Source organism: Pollicipes pollicipes, unplaced genomic scaffold, assembly GCF_011947565.3.
Source record: "Pollicipes pollicipes isolate AB1234 unplaced genomic scaffold, Ppol_2.1 Scaffold_7231;HRSCAF=8579_pilon_pilon_pilon, whole genome shotgun sequence".
NCBI classification, from domain to species: domain Eukaryota; kingdom Metazoa; phylum Arthropoda; class Thecostraca; order Pollicipedomorpha; family Pollicipedidae; genus Pollicipes; species Pollicipes pollicipes.
This window is the reverse complement of record NW_023597034.1, coordinates 26453158-26471507: the sequence shown is the minus strand read 5'-3', so window position 1 is coordinate 26471507 and position 18350 is coordinate 26453158. Positions and strand designations below refer to the sequence as shown.

At 61.3% G+C, this 18350-nt stretch overlaps 1 protein-coding gene across 1 annotated transcript; it reads right to left on the bottom strand.

The window, feature by feature from the left end:
- Positions 1-8860: 8860 nt before the first annotated feature.
- Positions 8861-18285, bottom strand: LOC119109908 (elongation factor G, mitochondrial-like; the record flags this gene model as incomplete). Its single annotated transcript, XM_037233655.1, is given in 14 exon segments — positions 8861-9435; positions 9787-9947; positions 13842-13949; positions 14259-14388; positions 14896-15036; positions 15038-15049; positions 15392-15494; positions 15918-16009; positions 16871-16969; positions 16971-16991; positions 16993-17019; positions 17455-17632; positions 18136-18227; positions 18229-18285. Coding segments are annotated over 14 exon segments (1428 nt in total), but the record flags the coding sequence as incomplete, so codon positions are not given.
- Positions 18286-18350: the final 65 nt, after the last annotated feature.

Genomic DNA, 18350 nt, shown 5'->3' with positions numbered 1-18350 from the left:
GTGGGCATGTTCCAGCCGGCTGGTCTGCATTCGACTACTCCAAGTTGCGCTATCACGGTCGGGATTCGTGCTAGGATGCGTTAGATTGTCAACAAACATGGTAATCATGAAGTCTGCGTTAAGATACAAAGGTACGTTTCTGTACCCACAGCCTGGCGTCCTCGGGTAGTCCCGCCCCCATTGTTTGCTGCCCGGATATGGAGCCGACGCACGAGCGCGCTGACCGGACCCCGCGCGCCCCCACAGGTACAGGCGTACTTCGCGCTGCTTTGGCTGGTAGAGACGCCCGCCGAGCCGGTCAGCGGCGACCGTCAGGAGGGCGCGCTGCGCCAGCTGGCGGCGCTCTGCGTGGAGGAGGCGTCGTCGGCCGGGTCGCCGCCGGCGCCGGCCGAGCGGCTGACGCTGCTGCAGCTGTTCGTGAGTGGCGCCGGCGGGCGGGCGGCGCGCGCCGCCTGCTGGCCGGCCGCGCCCTGGCGCAGCCTGCTGCCGGCGCTGGCCACTGCCGTGACGCGGCTCGTCTGGCCCGTCAGCCGACAGAGTGCGCTGCCCGAGCTGCTGCTGGCCACCTGCCAGCACGCGGCGCTGCGCGAGTACGTGCGCCTACACCAGGCCTGGTGCGACTGGAACTCGGCCTCGCGCTGCCTGCTGCTGGGCCTGGCTCTGCTCAATCTCGGCCAGCCCGACAAAGCGTGCGACATGTTCGTGTCGTCCGCGGACGCCGTCGGCAAGGACGAGCCGCTGCTGGTGCGCCTGCTGCGCCTGGAGCCAGCCGCCGATGAGCCGCATTCGCGCCTGCTCGTGCGCTACTACCTGCGCATCATCCAGCTGCTGGAGCTGCACCAGCTGCCCGACTGGGTGCTGGAGCTGGCCACGGCCGGCATAGACGTGGCGCTGGACGACGACCCGAACGTGGCCACGCTCTGGTCCATCGTGTTCAAGTACCGCCTGCGGCTGGGCCACGTGACGGAGGCGTACGCCGCGATGAACAGCAACCCGGAGCAGTCGCGGCGCCGCGACTGCCTGCGCCAGCTGGTGGTCACGCTGCACGAGCGGCGCGACCTGGCCACGCTGGTGCGGCTGCCGTACGTGGACATGCTGCACGACGTGGTGACCATCCTGGAGGGCCGCGCGCGCGCCTCCGAGCCGCTCACTTCGCGCTTCTACGACGTGCTGTACGCGTTCCACGTGCACCGCGACAACTACCGCAAGGCCGGCACGGTGATGTACGAATGCGGCCGACGGCTGGCCGGCGAGCCGGATGGCCTGCAGCGACAAGCCGAGTGCTACAGCGCCTGCGTTAACGCGCTGCAGCTGGTCAAGCCCGAGTACGCCTGGATCGTGCGGCCGGAGGGCGAGGCCGGGGACGGAGCCGGCGGCGTGGCTGTGCTCACGCTTGACGAGATCCGGCGCGAGGCGCAGCTGGTGGCGGCGCGCCTGCGGCTGCGCGAGTGCGAGCCGCGCGACGCCGTGCTGGCCGGCTCGCCGTCCGAGCTGCTGGCGCGCCTGGTGGCGGCGCGCCTCTACACAGACGCCATGCAGGTGGCGCGCGCGCACCAGCTCAGCGCCGAGCCAGTGGCGCGTGAGCTGGCCGCCGCGCTGGCGGCCGGCGCCGGCGACGGCACCGCCTGGCAGTGGCTCGGCCGGAACGAGCTGCCGGTGGCGGCGGCGGCGGCGGGCTCAGCGACCGAGCAGACGGCCGCGCTGCTGCGCCACGTGCTGGCCGCGGCGCCGGCCGGCGACACGCGCCTGCTGCGCGCCGCCGCCGGCCGCCTGCTGCAACTGGGTCGGCCGCTGCCCGCCTGGCTGCTGGCCGACTACGAGCGCAGCAACGCGGCGGAGCTGGGCCGGCTGCTGCTGCGCTCGGGCCAGCTGGAGCCGGCCGGCCGGCTGCTGCTGCGCCTGCTGGAGGCCGTGCTGGGCGCCGCGCCCGAGCGGCTAGGGCTGAGTTCGGCGCTGCACGCCACCGCCGCGCCCGTCTGGCTGCCGTACACGCTGCTGGACCAGGTGCTGGCCGAGCTGGAGCTGCGCCGCGACACGCCCGTGTACGCAGCCCTGCACGAGGGGCTCAGCGGCCGGCTGCAGGCGTACCAGCAGACGCTGGGACGCGTCTCCGCCGACATGGCCGCCGTCCGCTAGTGGCTGGCGGCGCGCGCGGCGTCAGTCGCGCTCAGTTTGGTGGCGCGAGGGTCACTGGTGCGGTGTTTTCCAGAACGGCTGCTTCCCCCCATGAGCGCTAGGTGGCAGTAGAGCTGTCTCGACCTGTCTGTGTCATCACTCGGGGGTGCTCTCCGGCATTGCTTGTTCCATGTTGAAAGGTGTTCATTTTGGCTGAGTAACGATTTTGATAGAGACGATGGTGAGCACATACATGTTTTGCAGGATGAATGCTCTAATACAGCAAATGTGCACTCTGATATATTATCAACCATGCCCAGGTGCTGCCAAGTGCGCCCAAGCTTATTCGATGAGAGCCGTAAGAAGCGTATGAGCCCAGGCTGCGACGACCAGTGCAGAGATATCTGAGAACAAGGTACTATTTGGGCCGACAGGCAGCTGGGCAAAAACAACTGGTGTTTCAAAGCTACAGCTGTCCGTTGTCCGACGCAGTGGGCCCAGGAAGCCAACCACCCAATCGGCACGCTCAAGTTCAGAACCATGTGTAGCACAATGCATTTAACGAGCCAGAAGGAACTGAAACACCGACGATCGCGCGGCGACAAAACCACGCCAGTCATCTCAAAGGAAACGTGTATTTCATCTCAACGAGATCGATCACTGCACCCTGAATGGATTTCGTCTCCTCTTGACCAAAAAGCTTCGTAACTGGGAGCGAAACCACATGCCGTCACCGAAACCGGCCTCACTGGCGGGGAAACGGCGGATAAACGCACTCCAGCGTGGCGACCACTCGGGACGTTTTTATTCGGTGGGTTGCCGTCTGTGCGAATCGTGGTCGTTGTCATGACGACCGGCGCGTATCGAGATTGAGGCACCCCAGGTCGCCAGCTATACATCGACAAACGTGGTAAAAGCGAGAACACTAATGATAAAAACAACGCAACAAAGTCATAAAAACAGCTTCGCACCCCTTTGTCTGCGCCGGGCTCGGACCTCCGATCCTGAGGCCTAGGGCGGGCGCCGGGCGTCAGTCCCGACACCAGGGCGAGCGCCGCTCCTGACACCAGGGGCGAGCGCCGCTCCTGACACCAGGGGCGAGCGCCGGTCCTGATGCCTAGAGCGAACGCCAGTCCTGGCGCCCGAGGCGGGCGCCGGTCCTGACGCCAGGGGCGGCGCCGGCTGGTTAGCGGGCGCCGGCCGGCGGTGCGACGCCAGCAGCCCGCTCCGCCGGCACAAGCTAGGCGGGGCTGCCCTCCTCCGGCGTCAGCTGATTGCGGACTCCGATGTTGGCCACGAAGAACGGCTGTCGGATGGTCACGGCACCATCGGCCGCGGCGCAGTCGCAGATGGGCGCCGCCGAGCCATCGGACGGCCAGGTCAGCTGACACCGACGGCCGTTAAACAGATACACGCGACACTGGTGCTGGATCTGGAAGGCGAGCATCGCCTGCTGCGCGTGCTGGGAGCCCTGTGGCCGGTGGAACTGCTGCAGCTGCGCTGCCGGCGAGCCCGGCTCCACGGTCGGGTACAGCCGCAGCGGCTCGCAAGTCGCCTCCGTCTCTGACACGCACACGCAGGTGGTCTCACCGGCCAGCATGAACCGCGTGAACTGGGGGCGTGCGTCGAGCGCGATCTCGCGGCACAGGCGCGAGCGGACCCTCTCCGGCAGAGGCACGGCAGCCGCCAGAGCGGTCAGCAGCAGGACGATCAGCACGCGGCGCGGCGACATGCTTCCCGTGCGACGGCCAGCGGCGGACTGGCCGTGCACTCCCGGCCGCGCCGCTTCTGTACCCGGCAACGGGTTCGCGCGCCGCGCTGACCCCCGCTGACCTCGTGACCTTGGCCGAGCGCCAATGCGGCGGGGCTGGCGGCGACCGCGCGGCTGCCCGGGGGCGCTTAGGTGGCAGTGACGCGGCCACGGGGGTGAGGCGCCACCAGGTCCGGTGCACGAATGGAAGCAGCCTCGGAGCGCTTTGACCCGACATTGGCAGTGTTCAGACGCCCGCGGCGAATTTCCCCTCCCACTCTGAGTGCATCGCGAATGAATTGGTTGCTGACGCCAACTAAAAGTAACCCAAAACTTGGATATATCCGGCCGTACTATACGCAGTCGCACTGATGTACTGATGCACAGTCGTGGTCGTACGCATGATTAGGTATACACACAGCCATGCATATGCACAGTCATACACATACACAGTTTTGTAAATGCATAGAACGACCCAGGAAGGGTTTTGGACCGCGAGGTTCTAATGGCATCACAACCATGTCGAAAATATAGACAGATGCCTCATAAATGTTCTAATGCTTAGAACGATCCATAACGTGCCTTACCCTCCCCCATGCAGCACCATTTTAGAGCATGCTACCAAGGTAACACAGGGTGCGACCGGCCAACGGCAACTCGACTCGGCGTAACTGACCGCACTGAATATTCCTTGTTAGTGTAAGTCGGAGTTGGTCGACCGAAGCACAGCTGAGTCGATATGACGACACTGTGCACCGACAGACTATGGGCGGGCCTGCTGAGCCACACACACAGACGATTGTTCGTCTGTCAAAATACATGCCCAAAGTAAGCTGTTGGGGGACCCACAGACTGGTCTACAACATGACCCGTTGTAACCAACGTCGGGTCATCGAAATCGATTCCAGAATTGGGTCATTCGTTCTTTAGTCGGGGTCGGACCAGGCTCGATAAGTTGTGCTGCGCTGCCCGGTCAACCGCAGGTTTGTTTGATAACGCCAGTTTCTGTTCTCAGCAGTCACGGCACAGCCTCCTTAAGTAATGCCAACATCTGTTGAAGAAGCACTGATCTGTTGCTGCTCATAGCATCCAGCTGATGATGCCGGCTGGTTTGTGCATGTTTGTTTGTGTTTTTTTCGGCGAATCGGCTGCACAGGTCGTTTCACGCCCAGACTGTGTTCCATTCATGCGATCAGTTCTCTGTTGAAAGTGTATCCCAATGAGGAAGCACAGATACTGACTGAGGGATTAAACAGTGGACTATATCACCCGAAGTCCAGCAGCGGATAAAAACTTGACAACACCACTGACGCCAGCACCCGGCGCTTCCCCTATCAGGAACAGCAAAGCTCCATGCCGCCCAAAGTAGCGCAACCTCTCAGCGTTCAGGGATCTGCAGTCCACTAAAGCATGGTGAACAGTCAGTGGGCTCTCGCAACGACCACGCAACGGTGCCTTCCCCCTGGCTCCCGGGGCGAAAGCCGTGTGTACCACAGGTATGTCCTGTGCGCAGGCCGGACCGCTGGCCGGGTGGACGGGGGAGGGACACCGGGAGCCAGGCGGATGGGAGAGGGACACCAGGAGCCGAGCGGACGGGGGAAAGACACCGGGAGCCGGGCGGACGGGGGAGGGACACCGAGAGCCAGGCGGACAGGTGAAGAACACCGAGAGCCAGGCGGACAGGCGAAGGACACCGGGAGCTGGGCGGACCGGGGAGGGACACCGGGAGCCGGGCAAGCAGTGCGCAGTGCAAACCGGATGTGGGTCACGCGCCGCGTCGCACGCGCCGGGCCGACCGCTGGCACGGGACTGTTGGCATTGTCCGCCTTGCACGGGGCGCCGAATATGACCGCGACCGTGAGTGGGGGTTCTGCAGAAATGCGTGTCGCGTTTAGCAGTGACAGCTGCGGAACTCTAACAGTAGGCTGTGGAGGTGTCTATACCTTTCGACTGTGCGTCACGAGTGTTGGACCTGCAGCGCGTATGAATTTCCCCATTTTGCAAGAGGTAGAGTGCCGTATCAATAAAATGCAAATCGTCATAATGCTTGCTGTCAACTGCGTTGAGATTCATTTGAGGACGTGACGAAGGAACGGACGGCATCCAATGTGGACCTCCGCTGAACAAGTCGGCAGTTAAGCCGGGCAATTAAGTCGCCAGTCAAGCCAGGCACTTCGGCCGGGCGGGTAAGCCGGGCAGTTCAACCGGGTAGTTAAGCCAGGCAGTAAAGCCGGGCAGTTAAAGGGAGTGTTCCACATTTGTTTAGGGTTTTGATCTGAAATGGCCATCTTGAAGATCATTCGATACAATTTGCAGTCCTGGACTTCCTGAGACCTAAGCCCTCTAGTTTCTGAGTTTCACGCCCGCGGAGATGTGTAGACTATTTCGGGGAGACTATTTCAAGGTCACTTGGGTATGCATGACTCCATAATAACGGAATTCAAATCCTGCCATTCCATTAGTCATTCGGCGATCAAGGCCAATAAAATATGATTGTCGAGTCGTTCAGTCTGTCATTCGTGAGCGCCATTTCCAGACATAACGGCCGCCAATTAGCTTTCAATCGAAGTTGTACTGGGAACTATGACGTAATCAAACAATAGCATATTGATGCGCATATTTACGAAACAGAGCTACTGTGTTGTCTTGAACAGTCCTTTGTTTTTTTAATATACCAACGGCTATAAGTGAGCTTAATTCATCATACCTGATGCCTGCCTCAATATCTACAAATATGGTACACTTCCTTTGAGCTGAGCAGTTCAGCCGGCAGTTAAGTCGGACAGTTAAGCCGACAGTTAAGTCGAACAGCTATGCCGACAGTTAAGCCTGACAGTTGAGCCACGAAGGCTCTCGTTGAGCAGAACTGCCGACTTCCTGCACCTGATCTGGACATGCCGGAACGTCCAAAGGTCAACAGTCTAGTCCTTTTCAGCAATGACCGACACCACCTAAGCATTTCACGCTGGACTTCCGGTTACACGGCAAAAACGCGTGAGGCGCACTCCAGCCTGTGCAGCCAGCCATTGCGAAAATTTGCGCGGAGAAACCGTTCGGATTATTACAGCGCCAGAAGCTCAGGCGACTTGAGCGCGGAAGGGCGGCAGCAGATAAGGGGAAAACCGGTAACGACTGGACGAGTTATAAATCACCTGGTCCAGACAATGCCGGGAGTTATTCAATTTTTTCGATCGGTTCAATTCTGATCAATTTGTTGCTTTTCCGGGCCATAAACCGGACCTTCTCCGCGAGGCATTATCACCGTTTGCTCAGAGGCCGCAACGCCGCAAAAAGCCCCCAAACCAGTGCCATAAACAAAAGAAGCCGGTTTAGCAAACGAAGAACCCCAAGAACCGTTTGTCTCGTGGAAGGATGATAGATAATCTTCATCATAGCTTCAAGATATGATCACATTTTACACCGATATAGCAATGTCTTGTTTCCCCAAGTAAAAACGAAAAAGCCAGGGTAACACGAACTCTGTCGTCTGGTTGGTTACTGGCGCTCTGATGTACAAATAGGTAACCATTTAGGCCGGCCTTTAAGGCTCAAGTCATTCAACGAATATTTCACCATGTTTTAGCTGTAGTCACTATTTACTTGCGTGCAACGTTTTCTCCGTTACGTCTGGGATACTTCAGGGGTTGGGAGCCAAGTAAACAAAACACTACCAAATCCCAGCATGGACTGCAATGCACAAGGATCGCGCAGGTCGGGGGACGAGCCACACCACTGCTATGTAAATCCATCCTCATGGAAGGCACGCAATGGATGTCGTGGCACGCTGGCTCGGTGGTAAGACGAAATCAACGGCCCTCGTGGTATTGTTCCCCAGTTACCGCCGGCCGCATGAGGTGATGCCGGTGCCAGCTGGATGCACTGACTGGCACTGGATGCCAGCTGCCGACTTGTCTTGCGGGTGATTTCACGCATAATTTTGCATATCATTGTGCTCATTGCCCCCGAATGTCTTGTGGACTTGCAACCACTGCGGCGACTCTGGTGACGGCCGTGCTCTGTCTCTTCGGCGAACCGTGCTCACAGTTAACAAAAAGAGGCCAGTCTGCCCGCCTCGCTGGAAAGAAGCTGCCCGACCGACATCAGCGACCTGCTTTCCACCTCTCCGCCGAACCGTGCCGATTCCCACCCCCACACTGCCGGGGCGCGGTCGGGTCAGACCGAGCCGGACGCGCCGCCCGAGGAAGCGTCCGGGGCCGGCGCTGACCGCCGGCCGGCCCGCCTTCCGTCCGCGCAGTCACCGCCGGACGCGTCCCAGCCGCTTCCCGGCCGCGTGACTCACAGCCGGCGTTCTGGCAAAAACCCGCTGCGCAACACGCAGCTGATGCATACGCTACGCGCAGCGCTGGAAGTGGGGCGGCGAGCGGCCCGCCGATGGATAGCATCCGCTGGCGGCTCCGGCCCACACACCCAGCGCCAATAAACAATAAACTGAATTGAACAGGCCCGGGAAAACCGCGGTGTGTCGCAATGTTCCAGCGAATCGCGCGAGTACCGCTCGCTGCATCGGCCGGCCGCGGCCGCGGCAATCGGCTGATTTGAGCCGGGGGGGGGGGGGAGGGGGGGAGAGGGCAGCCCGACACTGCAGCCCAGCGGCCGTCTCGGCGGCGGTGCAGCGAGCGCGAGGCGCAGTCCGGTGTCCGGCTGCCCAACGACGGAAGTCCGGGGCTGCTGACATCAGGTGCCCGACAAAACAGCTGCACTTCGACATGGCAATGGGCCACCTACAAGGCCAATTCGGTTCAACCTCCCTGCCCAGCCACCAGCACAGGGTCATCCTCTCCGTTAGCTGGGCCACGTGGCGTCCACTTGCCAAGTGTGTTTGCAACGGTCGGCCAGGCCGCTGTAATAATCCGACTGTCGTATGTGTAGCAAAGGCATCTGAAGGATCATCATGTGGCAAATGATGTGGAGACGTCACGGGCGAGTTCCACCATTACACTCCGGCTCGACTCATCATCACAGGAAATAGCCTGGTTTACTGTTGATGATGGTGTATTCGCTTCCCATGCCCCGTGAATGAGTGGATGAACGGAAGCGTTGAAACGAAAAACAAAATGAGCGTGCACTTCTCCCGCGCCGTGCGGGAATCCCTCTCACTCACATCGTCCATACTGTACTATTTGCACACGTCCCCACGGCCGCGCGACTGATCGTAAAGCCTGTAACAAGCGTCCTCCCGCCGCGGGTACTGGCGACGAACCGGGCACGATGTGCAGACCCGGGCACTACCCCGGCCGGCGGTGCCTCGTCCGCGGCAGCGGCGACGGCGGCCCGGTCCACATCAGGCCCCTCCGCCGTCCGCGCCCGGCGCCTCGAGCGGCTCTCTGGCACCGAGAGCCCGCTCAGCCGCGGCGTTTGCCGGCGCGGCGCGTGTCGGCCGCCGCGCCACCCGCCGCCGCCGCCATCGCCTGCTCGTGCAGCTCCACCAGGCGCGCCTGCACGTCCGGCGTGGTCGGCACGTACCGGGCATACTCCATGCTGAATTCGCCCTTGCCCTGCGTGCCCGAGCGCAGCTCGGTGGCGTAACCGAACATCTTGTTGAGAGGCACCTGGCGACGGGAAAGGGGGGGGGGGGCGGAGGAAGGCGTTAGCTAGCACCGCGAAACGTCATAAAATGCATCATGAGCGCGGCAGGGGCAGCTTCACACGCCATGCTGCCACTTCGGCCGAGCAAGACGGCTGCGATAAATAGCTTGAGTCGAGTCTCTTGGAAGTCTACATTCTCATTGCGCAGAAAACACGAGCACTTCACAGACACAAACACTTTCCCGTCCTTACTCTCCTTCACGCCTGCATCCCCGCATCTCGACATCTGGAACACCACCGCACCACCTAGCTTCAGGATAGAACCTACACGCGCGGAGGACTGAGCACAGCGTGGACGGGCGGCGCGGACACACCTCAGCGAAGACAGTGAACCAGCCCTCGTTGCTGTCCTGGCCGAGAACGACCCCCGCGCGCCGGTTCAGCTGACCCATCACCGCGCTCTGGAACTCAGCCGGCGCCGACACCTCCACAGACATCATCGGCTCCAGCACCTGCCAGTGGCCGCTGGCGTACGCTGTGGACAGCAGTAAAGGGCGTCTGTCAGGCCGGGCCAGGTCAGGTCAGGTCAGGTCAGGTCAGGTCAGGTCAGGTCAGGTCAGGTCCGGTCAGGTCAGCAGGCACAGCCCTGACAGCTGTCGCACAATGCGGGGGTCGGGTCAGGTTGGCGGGCGTGGCAACGGTCTCCGGCACAAATCGCGGGGGGAGGGGGCGCAGGTCAGGTGTCAGGTCAGGTCACCTGGTCCCCGCTGGCCGTTGGCATGTACTACGGGGGCGAGCGACTGATCGGGTCAGGTACCCCAGCACAAGTCACCGACCCCAGACTACGGGGCGCAAGCGAGGTAAGACTCCGCACCAGGAACCGGGTGCTGACGTCCTCTACGGGATCAGGCCACGTGACCGTGTTGCCGTAAAAAAAGGAACATAAAGCCAGACCGCAAACCGCATCGCTCACAACTCGGCATAATTCGCGGCACCCCGGCCATTCGCGGCGAGCCGGTGCACCAGGAAGTCACCCCGTGCTAACCGGTACACGGGACCAGCACGCAGCGCCGCCCCGATCGACGCGCAGGTCACAGAGAACCGACCACACAGCAAGGGTGGGCAGGCTGGATTGGCCCGGCTGGGACCAGTGACCCGACGACCCGGCCCGGTCGGACGCCGAGGGGAATCCCACGGACGCAGATAACCCATCGCCGCTCAGCAGCGCCACGCGGCGACAAAACGACCGCAAACCACACGTCCGGACATCAAATGTTCCGTTTGGGGTCGACTCCATTCCCGCTGGGAAGCGCCGGAAAGCCAAGTGTCAAGGTCGCTGTTAACGAGACGATGGGATGCGAGCTGACAGGACTCCAGCCCGCTAAAGCTAAGTTGAGTGCTTCCGCTCATCACGCAGCATCAGAGCGTCTGCCTTTTCTCAAGCCGCACGAACTCCTGCAAAATCCCGCACACTGCGCTGACGGCTAAGCTCCGGCTCACGTGTAACGACAAAGCTCTGTATTACATTCACGCCCGCCCGATAACCCGTTATGATTAGCATTTCCGGGCTGTAAGCCGGCCGGGAAGCAGACGGGTCCGCGTCCGTGCCCTGCCAGCTAAGAGATACCAGTCCATCTCTCCCAGAAGGCCGGCTGCGCCGTTACATGGTCGTTACATGGTTACATGGTTACATGTGCCGTTACATAGTCACTGAAGCCCGGCGAGGTCCGGATCAGCGTAGGTCGGTGCCGAGCCGCGTGCGGCTGCCGACAACCCAGACAGAGTCAAATGTGATGGCACGGGATCAGGTGGGTGCTTTGGTTATGCAATCCACGCTGGGGTTATAAGCCAGCAATGCGATAGACGAAAAGAACGTCTTATTGGCGGTCATAGCCCTTGCTGAGGTCGAGAGGACGAGCTGATGTTAGCGTTATGTTTGAGAAGAGGTGTTAGCACGATGAACTAAATATTTAGGTTATGTCGCCATCGTCGACGCCGCAGCGAAACACTGTGTGGAATCTTTATCGCAGCACACAACTGGAAACGTTTGATGTGCAGCAATGTACGGCCCTCAGGGCCCTTCGGAATAACTCACAGGTGCCAGCGGCCTTGAGAAATGAGCGCAAAAGCAGGGACAAATCAACAACAGTGACAGGGACAACATCCACAAAACTACCAAATTTCGACTTGCACCAAATTCTGCCGATGAAATGGGATTACGCGACCATATGGTAAGTTGCTGTTGTTTCGATTCATGCTCGGATTGCTGTTGTTTCGATTCATACTCGGATTGCTGTGTTTCGATTCATGCTCGGATTGCTGTGCTTCGATTCATGCTCGGATTGCTGTTGCTTCGATTCATACTCGGATTGCTGTTGTCTCGATTCATGCTCGGATTGCTGTTGTTTCGATTCATGCTCGGATTGCTGTTGTTTCGATTCATACTAGGATTGCTGTTGTTTCGATTCATGCTCGGCGTATGTCGCTTCCGGCCCGTCAGTCCCACATTAACTTCGAGCCGTGCCCGAAGAACATACGACCTCAGGGATGCGGCGCGCCGACCCGCAGCCTCGCGCGCCAGGTGGACGCGGTCCGCCCTGACCTCCCAGGGCGCCAGCTGCACCTCAGACGCCAACGCGAGTCGACACCGAGACGGGTCTACGAACACCCCACATTGGCAGCGAACTGACCTGACTCCGAAGGGGCCCCACGTGACCCACATCGCCGTAACAGGACCTGACGCCACCATGGGTTGCAAGATAGATCACCTCATTGGCACCACCAACAGTGCCAGAAAAGGGTCCCGTGAAAGCCTCTGGCAGGAATCGAACGCAGGCCATTCGATTTCAAACCTTTACCGAAACGAAACCCAGCAGCCCACGACCGTTCGCGTCGCTCACCTCTGCAGCCCCCTTCCGCCGCCGGGTGAGGGCGGTAGCGACCAACTACGTGACGACACGAGCATCCTCTTTCTCACTGTCGTGCACAATTCAGTGCATCAGCCATTTCCGTGGACGACGTTAAAACTTACGAGACGTTGACACCCAGACGGTGAACGGACGTGGACTGACAGATCTTCGCATACACGGTCCGGCAGACAACAGTCTGATTGAAAACTGATCGTCACTTACACGACCATCATACACAACCAAAAATCAATCCCACTATGCTTGCAGGCGGGGGCGCAGTTTCCTTTTCAGTTAGAGGGGGAGGGGCAGGCCCCAAACTTTGGCTCCAGTTCCAAGTTTGAGAAGAAAACGGACCAAGTCGGGGAGAAACCTGTTTGTTGGCTTATTTCGAGGGTAAGTTTCTTCATATTTCACTTCCCAGGTCCCCAAAAGTCATTTTGCGACATTATCCCGCCGCTTGCTGGATACCGCCAAGGCCGCTTCACAGTATACAGCCATGATTTTCCACTACACACACCGGCGGCCGCTTAAGCGCGTGCCCCCCCCCCCCCCCCCCAGCGCCGACAAAGGTGTCTGCGCGACATCTGCCGGCGCCGGGTCCAAACGTGACCGGTCGAGCGACGGGTCAGTGTGCCGGTCCCCCACCTGACATGACCTGACCTGCACCGCAGCTCACCGGCCGTCCAGTCGTGACCCTAGACCGCCCCGCACCCGTCGGCAAGCGCTGCTCCCGCGGCCCCGACCGGAACGGACCTCAAGCCGGTCCCCGCCCCACCTACCTGACCTGCACGGCAGCTCACCGGCCGTCCAGTCGTGACTCTAGACCGCTCCGCACCCGTCGGCAGGCGTTGCTCTCGCGGCCCCGACCGGAACGGACTTCAAGCCGGTCCCCACCCCACCTGACCTGACCTGCACGGCAGCTCACCGGCCGTCCAGTCGTGACCCTAGACCGCCCCGCACCCGTCGGCAAGCGCTGCTCCCGCGGCCCCGACCGGAACGGAACTCAAGCCGGTCCCCACCCCACCTGACCTGACCTGCACCACGGCCCACCGGCCGTCCAGTCGTGACCCTAGACCGCCCCGCACCCGTCGGCAGGCGCTGCTCCCGCGTCCCCAACCGGGACGGAACTCAAGCCGGACCTCAGCAGCTGCCTGCAGCTGCGCGTGTGCTCGCGCTTACATACACCTCCACAAAACAGGTAGCCCTTCTTGCCAAACCTGACGGCTGGTCAGCGCAGACAGCAGCAGCTCTGGACGACCGCTGGCTTCACACTGCAGGGACACACCCAGGATTTCATGCGGGGGGAGGGGGGGGGGGAGCAATCCAAACCCATCCTCGTGGGTAGGCCAAAATGCTGTAAAAATCGTTCCACGATATACTTCTGCAGAAACGCTTAGAACGTCTCAAGAAAACACGCGCCTGCGCACGCCCCTTTTCCCTGTTTTTCCTGTGTCCCCTGTGCATGTCCACGTCCCCTTTACACGCGCCCCTGCCCGCAGCAGGTGACCGGCGCCACTGACCCTCCTTGACGGCGCCCTGGCCGGCCAGGATGAAGGCGATCTCGTTGGAGTCGACCGCGTGGCTGGCGCCGTCCAGCAGTCGGAAGCGCACGCCCGAGATCTTGTGACCTGTCGGGGTCACGCGGACCGGTCAGCAGGCGGTCGGCGGTCACCTCACCCCGCCCCTCCCCACCCGCGGCGTGGCCGGCCGCCGGCGGCGCAAGATTCCAAGCGACGGTGAAGTTAGACACCGTCCCTGCCTGCACCATGTTTTTTTTTAGTCAGCCAGTGAAGGCAAGACAAGACTACATGACACAATATCCAAGTAGTCTTCATCCAATCATTCACTTCGACAGCTGCACACATTGATGCAAAATATTTGTACACAGGTGCAAACTGATAAATGCATATGGATTGCGAGCATTGCGGCAGACCTACCAGTTAGGGCGCCTTTCTCCGTCATGTTCATGAATCCCTTTTTGATGGCAGGAATGAATTGCTTGGGCACGTTGGTGCCCATTGTCTGGTCCACAAACTCCAGCTTGGTGTTTTCGGAGGCTGGCAGGGGCTGCAGCAAGGCACACTCGCATGAAATCCGCGTCAGGGAATCCGCCAGACGACCCAAGACGAGCACGTGCAAGGCCCCGTGAATCACATGAAATCGGATCAACGGTTCAAACGTCATGCGTTTGCGGCTATCCGAGTTGACACCGGCTAGTGATGCAGTTTCAAGCATGGCCACGGGACTGCACCGCTCGAGGAACAGGCTTGAGACAGGGAGTCGTGTCCACCGCGTCACATTCTCGCATCGTCCTCAGGCCCGTCACGTGAGTGTCGCAGTTCTTCCAGCAGCCAACCCAGCTGCCAACCCTTGCTTGCAACCTCAATGATGCGCCACTAAGTTACACTTTCCAGCTGAACCAGATAATTCCAAGGCAGGTTACATCCACCTTACACCACCATGTGATGGATCACCTTCAGGTTATAAATGATGTCAGTTTCCTCCACATTGCGCCTAAATGCATGAAAACACAGATCCGTATGATCTCGGTGGGCACTGTAAACGCCCGCCTACCTCCAGCACGCCCAGGACCCGACCGTACTGGCCGGCGCCGCCCGACTGCTTCTTGTGCTGGTAGTCGAATGAGCACGGTTCCAGCAGCGTCTCCCTGAAGGCCACCTTCGGCTGGCCCATCACCACCGGGCAGTTGTACTCCCCGCTCCATTCGCTGCAACCGTGGCAGCGCGGATCAGCGGCCGGAGACAGACCCAGGTGAGCTCCACGGGTCCAGGGACATACACAGGTCAGACCCCCCGGATCTGAGGACAAACCCAGGTAAGACCCGCGTTCGCTGACACGCAGGTCGGCCCCCCGGATCTGGGAACACTCAGGTGAGCCCTCTGGGGCGGTGACATACACAGGTCCCCCAGGTCCGGGAGTAGACACAGGTCAGCCCAGGGAACTGAGCTGTGGAACCCGTCGCATGTTACATCTGGTTAACCTGTACTCCGCGCTCACCCCAGCGGCACCGTTGTAGAGTCTGCCGCCAGGCAGCGCCACCGCCGCTCACCTGGGCGTAGATGTCCAGGTGCAGTTCGCCCATGCCAGCCGCAATCGTCTCCTTGGAGTCGTCGTCATACATGATCTTGTACGTGGGATCCTCGCGGGTAAACCTGCCGCGCATGGGACAGCACCTCATCGGGACCGGCCGCACCTGCGATCCGCGCATGGGGCAGCACCTCATCAGGACCGGCCGCACCTGCGACCCGCGCATGGAACAGCACCCCCTCAGGACCGGCCACACCTGCGACCCGCGCATGGGACAGCACCCCATCAGGACCGGCCACACCTGCGATCCGCGCATGGGACACAGCACCCCATCAGGACCGGCCACACCTGCGACGCACCCGGAGCGACGCCTCCGGCGGGCTCGCTCAGCATCCGACAGGGAAACACGTGCGACGGTCCCGCCCTCCGATTATACGTGAAAGGAACAAGCTAGACGTTCCAAAGGGGTGCGCATACAGTGCCGATCTGCACCAATTACCCGACACATAGAAGCTCGACCCTCCACCGGCGGCCAAGCCCGGGCTGACCTGTTGACGGCTTTGCCGAAGTTCTCGACGTCCTTGCTGTTCTTGGGCTTGATGGACATCGATATGACGGGGTCCGGCACGAAGATGGACTCCTACGGCGGGGAGAGGGGAGGGGGGTGAAGCTGGCTGGTCCGAACCAGGCCCGGCCCGGCCCGGCTTGGCGCCACTGCTCGCCCGCGCAGCCAGCCAGCGTAGCCCGACACCCCACTGGTGCGCATGTGATGGGGGACCAATGATCACCGTAGCGCATTACTTGCAGCGATCTAGCCACCGAGAACTGAGTATGGCGCGTGGCTTCTGCATGGTGTTTACCGGGTGTTCAACTACGTGTGACATGGATGTGACCCCTCCCTGTCCAGGTGACACGTGGCGTCACTCCGACACCCGGACGCCAAACTGCCCTACACACCTCTGACACCGCGATACCCAATTGGCCCTACACACTCTGACACCACCGCGATACCCACTGCCCTACCACACTCTGACACCGCGACACCCAATTGCCCTACACACTGACACCGCGACACCTAACGTGCCCTACTTCCTCCTCGACACGCAATAACCCTCGCTTTATCGTCAGTGGACAAGACAAACGCTGCTCTCAAGAGCGATGCAGCCCGCCATTCTGGCCGCCAAGGTCGTGATGAGCTGAGACGGCTGTTGTCACGAGCCGTCCGCTGGGAGTCTCTCCAGCAGGCAGCAGCGCAGCCCTGGCGACCGGCCACCGACTCCCGCAGCCTCCCCGGCGGCCGGCCGCCCACTTTCGCAGCCTTCCCGGCCGCCCACCCCCGCAGGCCTCCCCGTAGGCTGGGCCACCCACTCCCGCAGCCTTCCAGCCGCCGGCCGCCAATTCCCGCAGCCTCCCCGGCAGCTGGCCACCCGCTCCCGCAGCCTCCCCGGCAGCTGGCCACCCCCCACTCCCGCAGCCTCCCCGGCCGCCGGCGGCCACGCACCATGGACAGGTTCAGCCGGGCGTCTGAGACGAAGGAGTCTCCGGAGGCGCAATCGACGCCGAAGAGGGCGAATATGTCGCCGGCGAAACCCTCGTCCACAGTCCTCCAGCTGGTCAGAGTGGCAGCCGCACCAGGCGGGCCACGCGCACCTGAGGTACGACGGCGCCGGTTCGAAGCCTGGCTGACGGCTCAACTTTCCAACGCGGCGGGGCGACGGACGCACACGTACAATACGTGGACCGGGCGCAACCCGCTGGAACCGGCCACGACGGTGCGTCAGACCGCACCCAGGCCATCACCCGACCACCTCCTGCCCAGCCGCACAGCACCCAGCTAGCGTCAGCTGAGGGCAGCCGGTTCAGTCCGCATGACACATTGCCCCGGACAGCGAGGAGACACCAACTTCATCAGACAGCAACACAACGTGCAACGGCGTCAGACATCCCCGCGCGGGCCTCCTCCACCGCGCTCTCGTCAGACGCCTGACCACTTAACCCGGTACATGTCCACCCGCCATCGAGAGGACCGGCCTCAGCGGGGCGACTCAGCGCCCGCACCGGCGGCACCCACCGCTCCAGCCGCACCTTTTTGCCGTTGCGGGTGTTGAAGATGATCTCGCCCTTGGCCAGACGGCCCTGGTAGCAGCGCAGGTACGTCAGCTGGCCGAACCTGCCCGCCTCCAGCTTGAACGCCAGCGAGACGAACGGGTGCGAGCTGTCGCGCAGCGGGCTCATCCGGACCTGCTTCGGCTTACCCTCCGGCCTGCGGTCAGGCCGCTCACGGTCAGCGGCTGCAGCGGATGTCCTCGAAAGCCGTGTCGCGGCCAATGGCCTTTGTGCTGATAGCCAAGCCGACAGCAGAACTGTGTGCACGCCTCCACTACCAAGGCCGCATAATATTGGGGATAGGGACACTAAACACGTGAGACGGGATGCTGAGCACAGGTTAGGACGTTAAGTATTAAGTATTGGCAATGTTTGCTCGATAACATTGTTTCACGAGTACCTCCCGGCTTCTTGAACGTCGATAACCTTGAAGGTCAATCTTGCCAGAATAAAAACTCTAGACTCACAGCCTCCAAAAACAAGAGCCGAAAGCCTTTTTCCTTCCACCAAGTGCAAGTAAAGGGTAGACCAGGATAGGACACTGCATTACGACAAATACGAACTCCAGACATCGCATTCGGCGCCCTGATTCTCACCACACCTCGCGCCGCCCGCACCGCGCGCTGTCGCAGCCCGTCTGCCCCGCCGTGCCCCACTCACGTGAGGACGGTCTCGTCGAGCGCAAAGTTCTCCACCTGGGCCGGGTTGGGCAGGTACGCGAGCACGCCGTCCAGCAGCGGCTGCACGCCGCGGGTTCTTGAGCGCCGTACCCATCATGACGGGCGTGAACTGGCGGGCGAGCGTGGCGCCGCACGGCCGCCGCCAGCTGCTGCTCCGACGGCGTCTGCTCCTCTGCCAGCCAGGTCAGAGGTCAG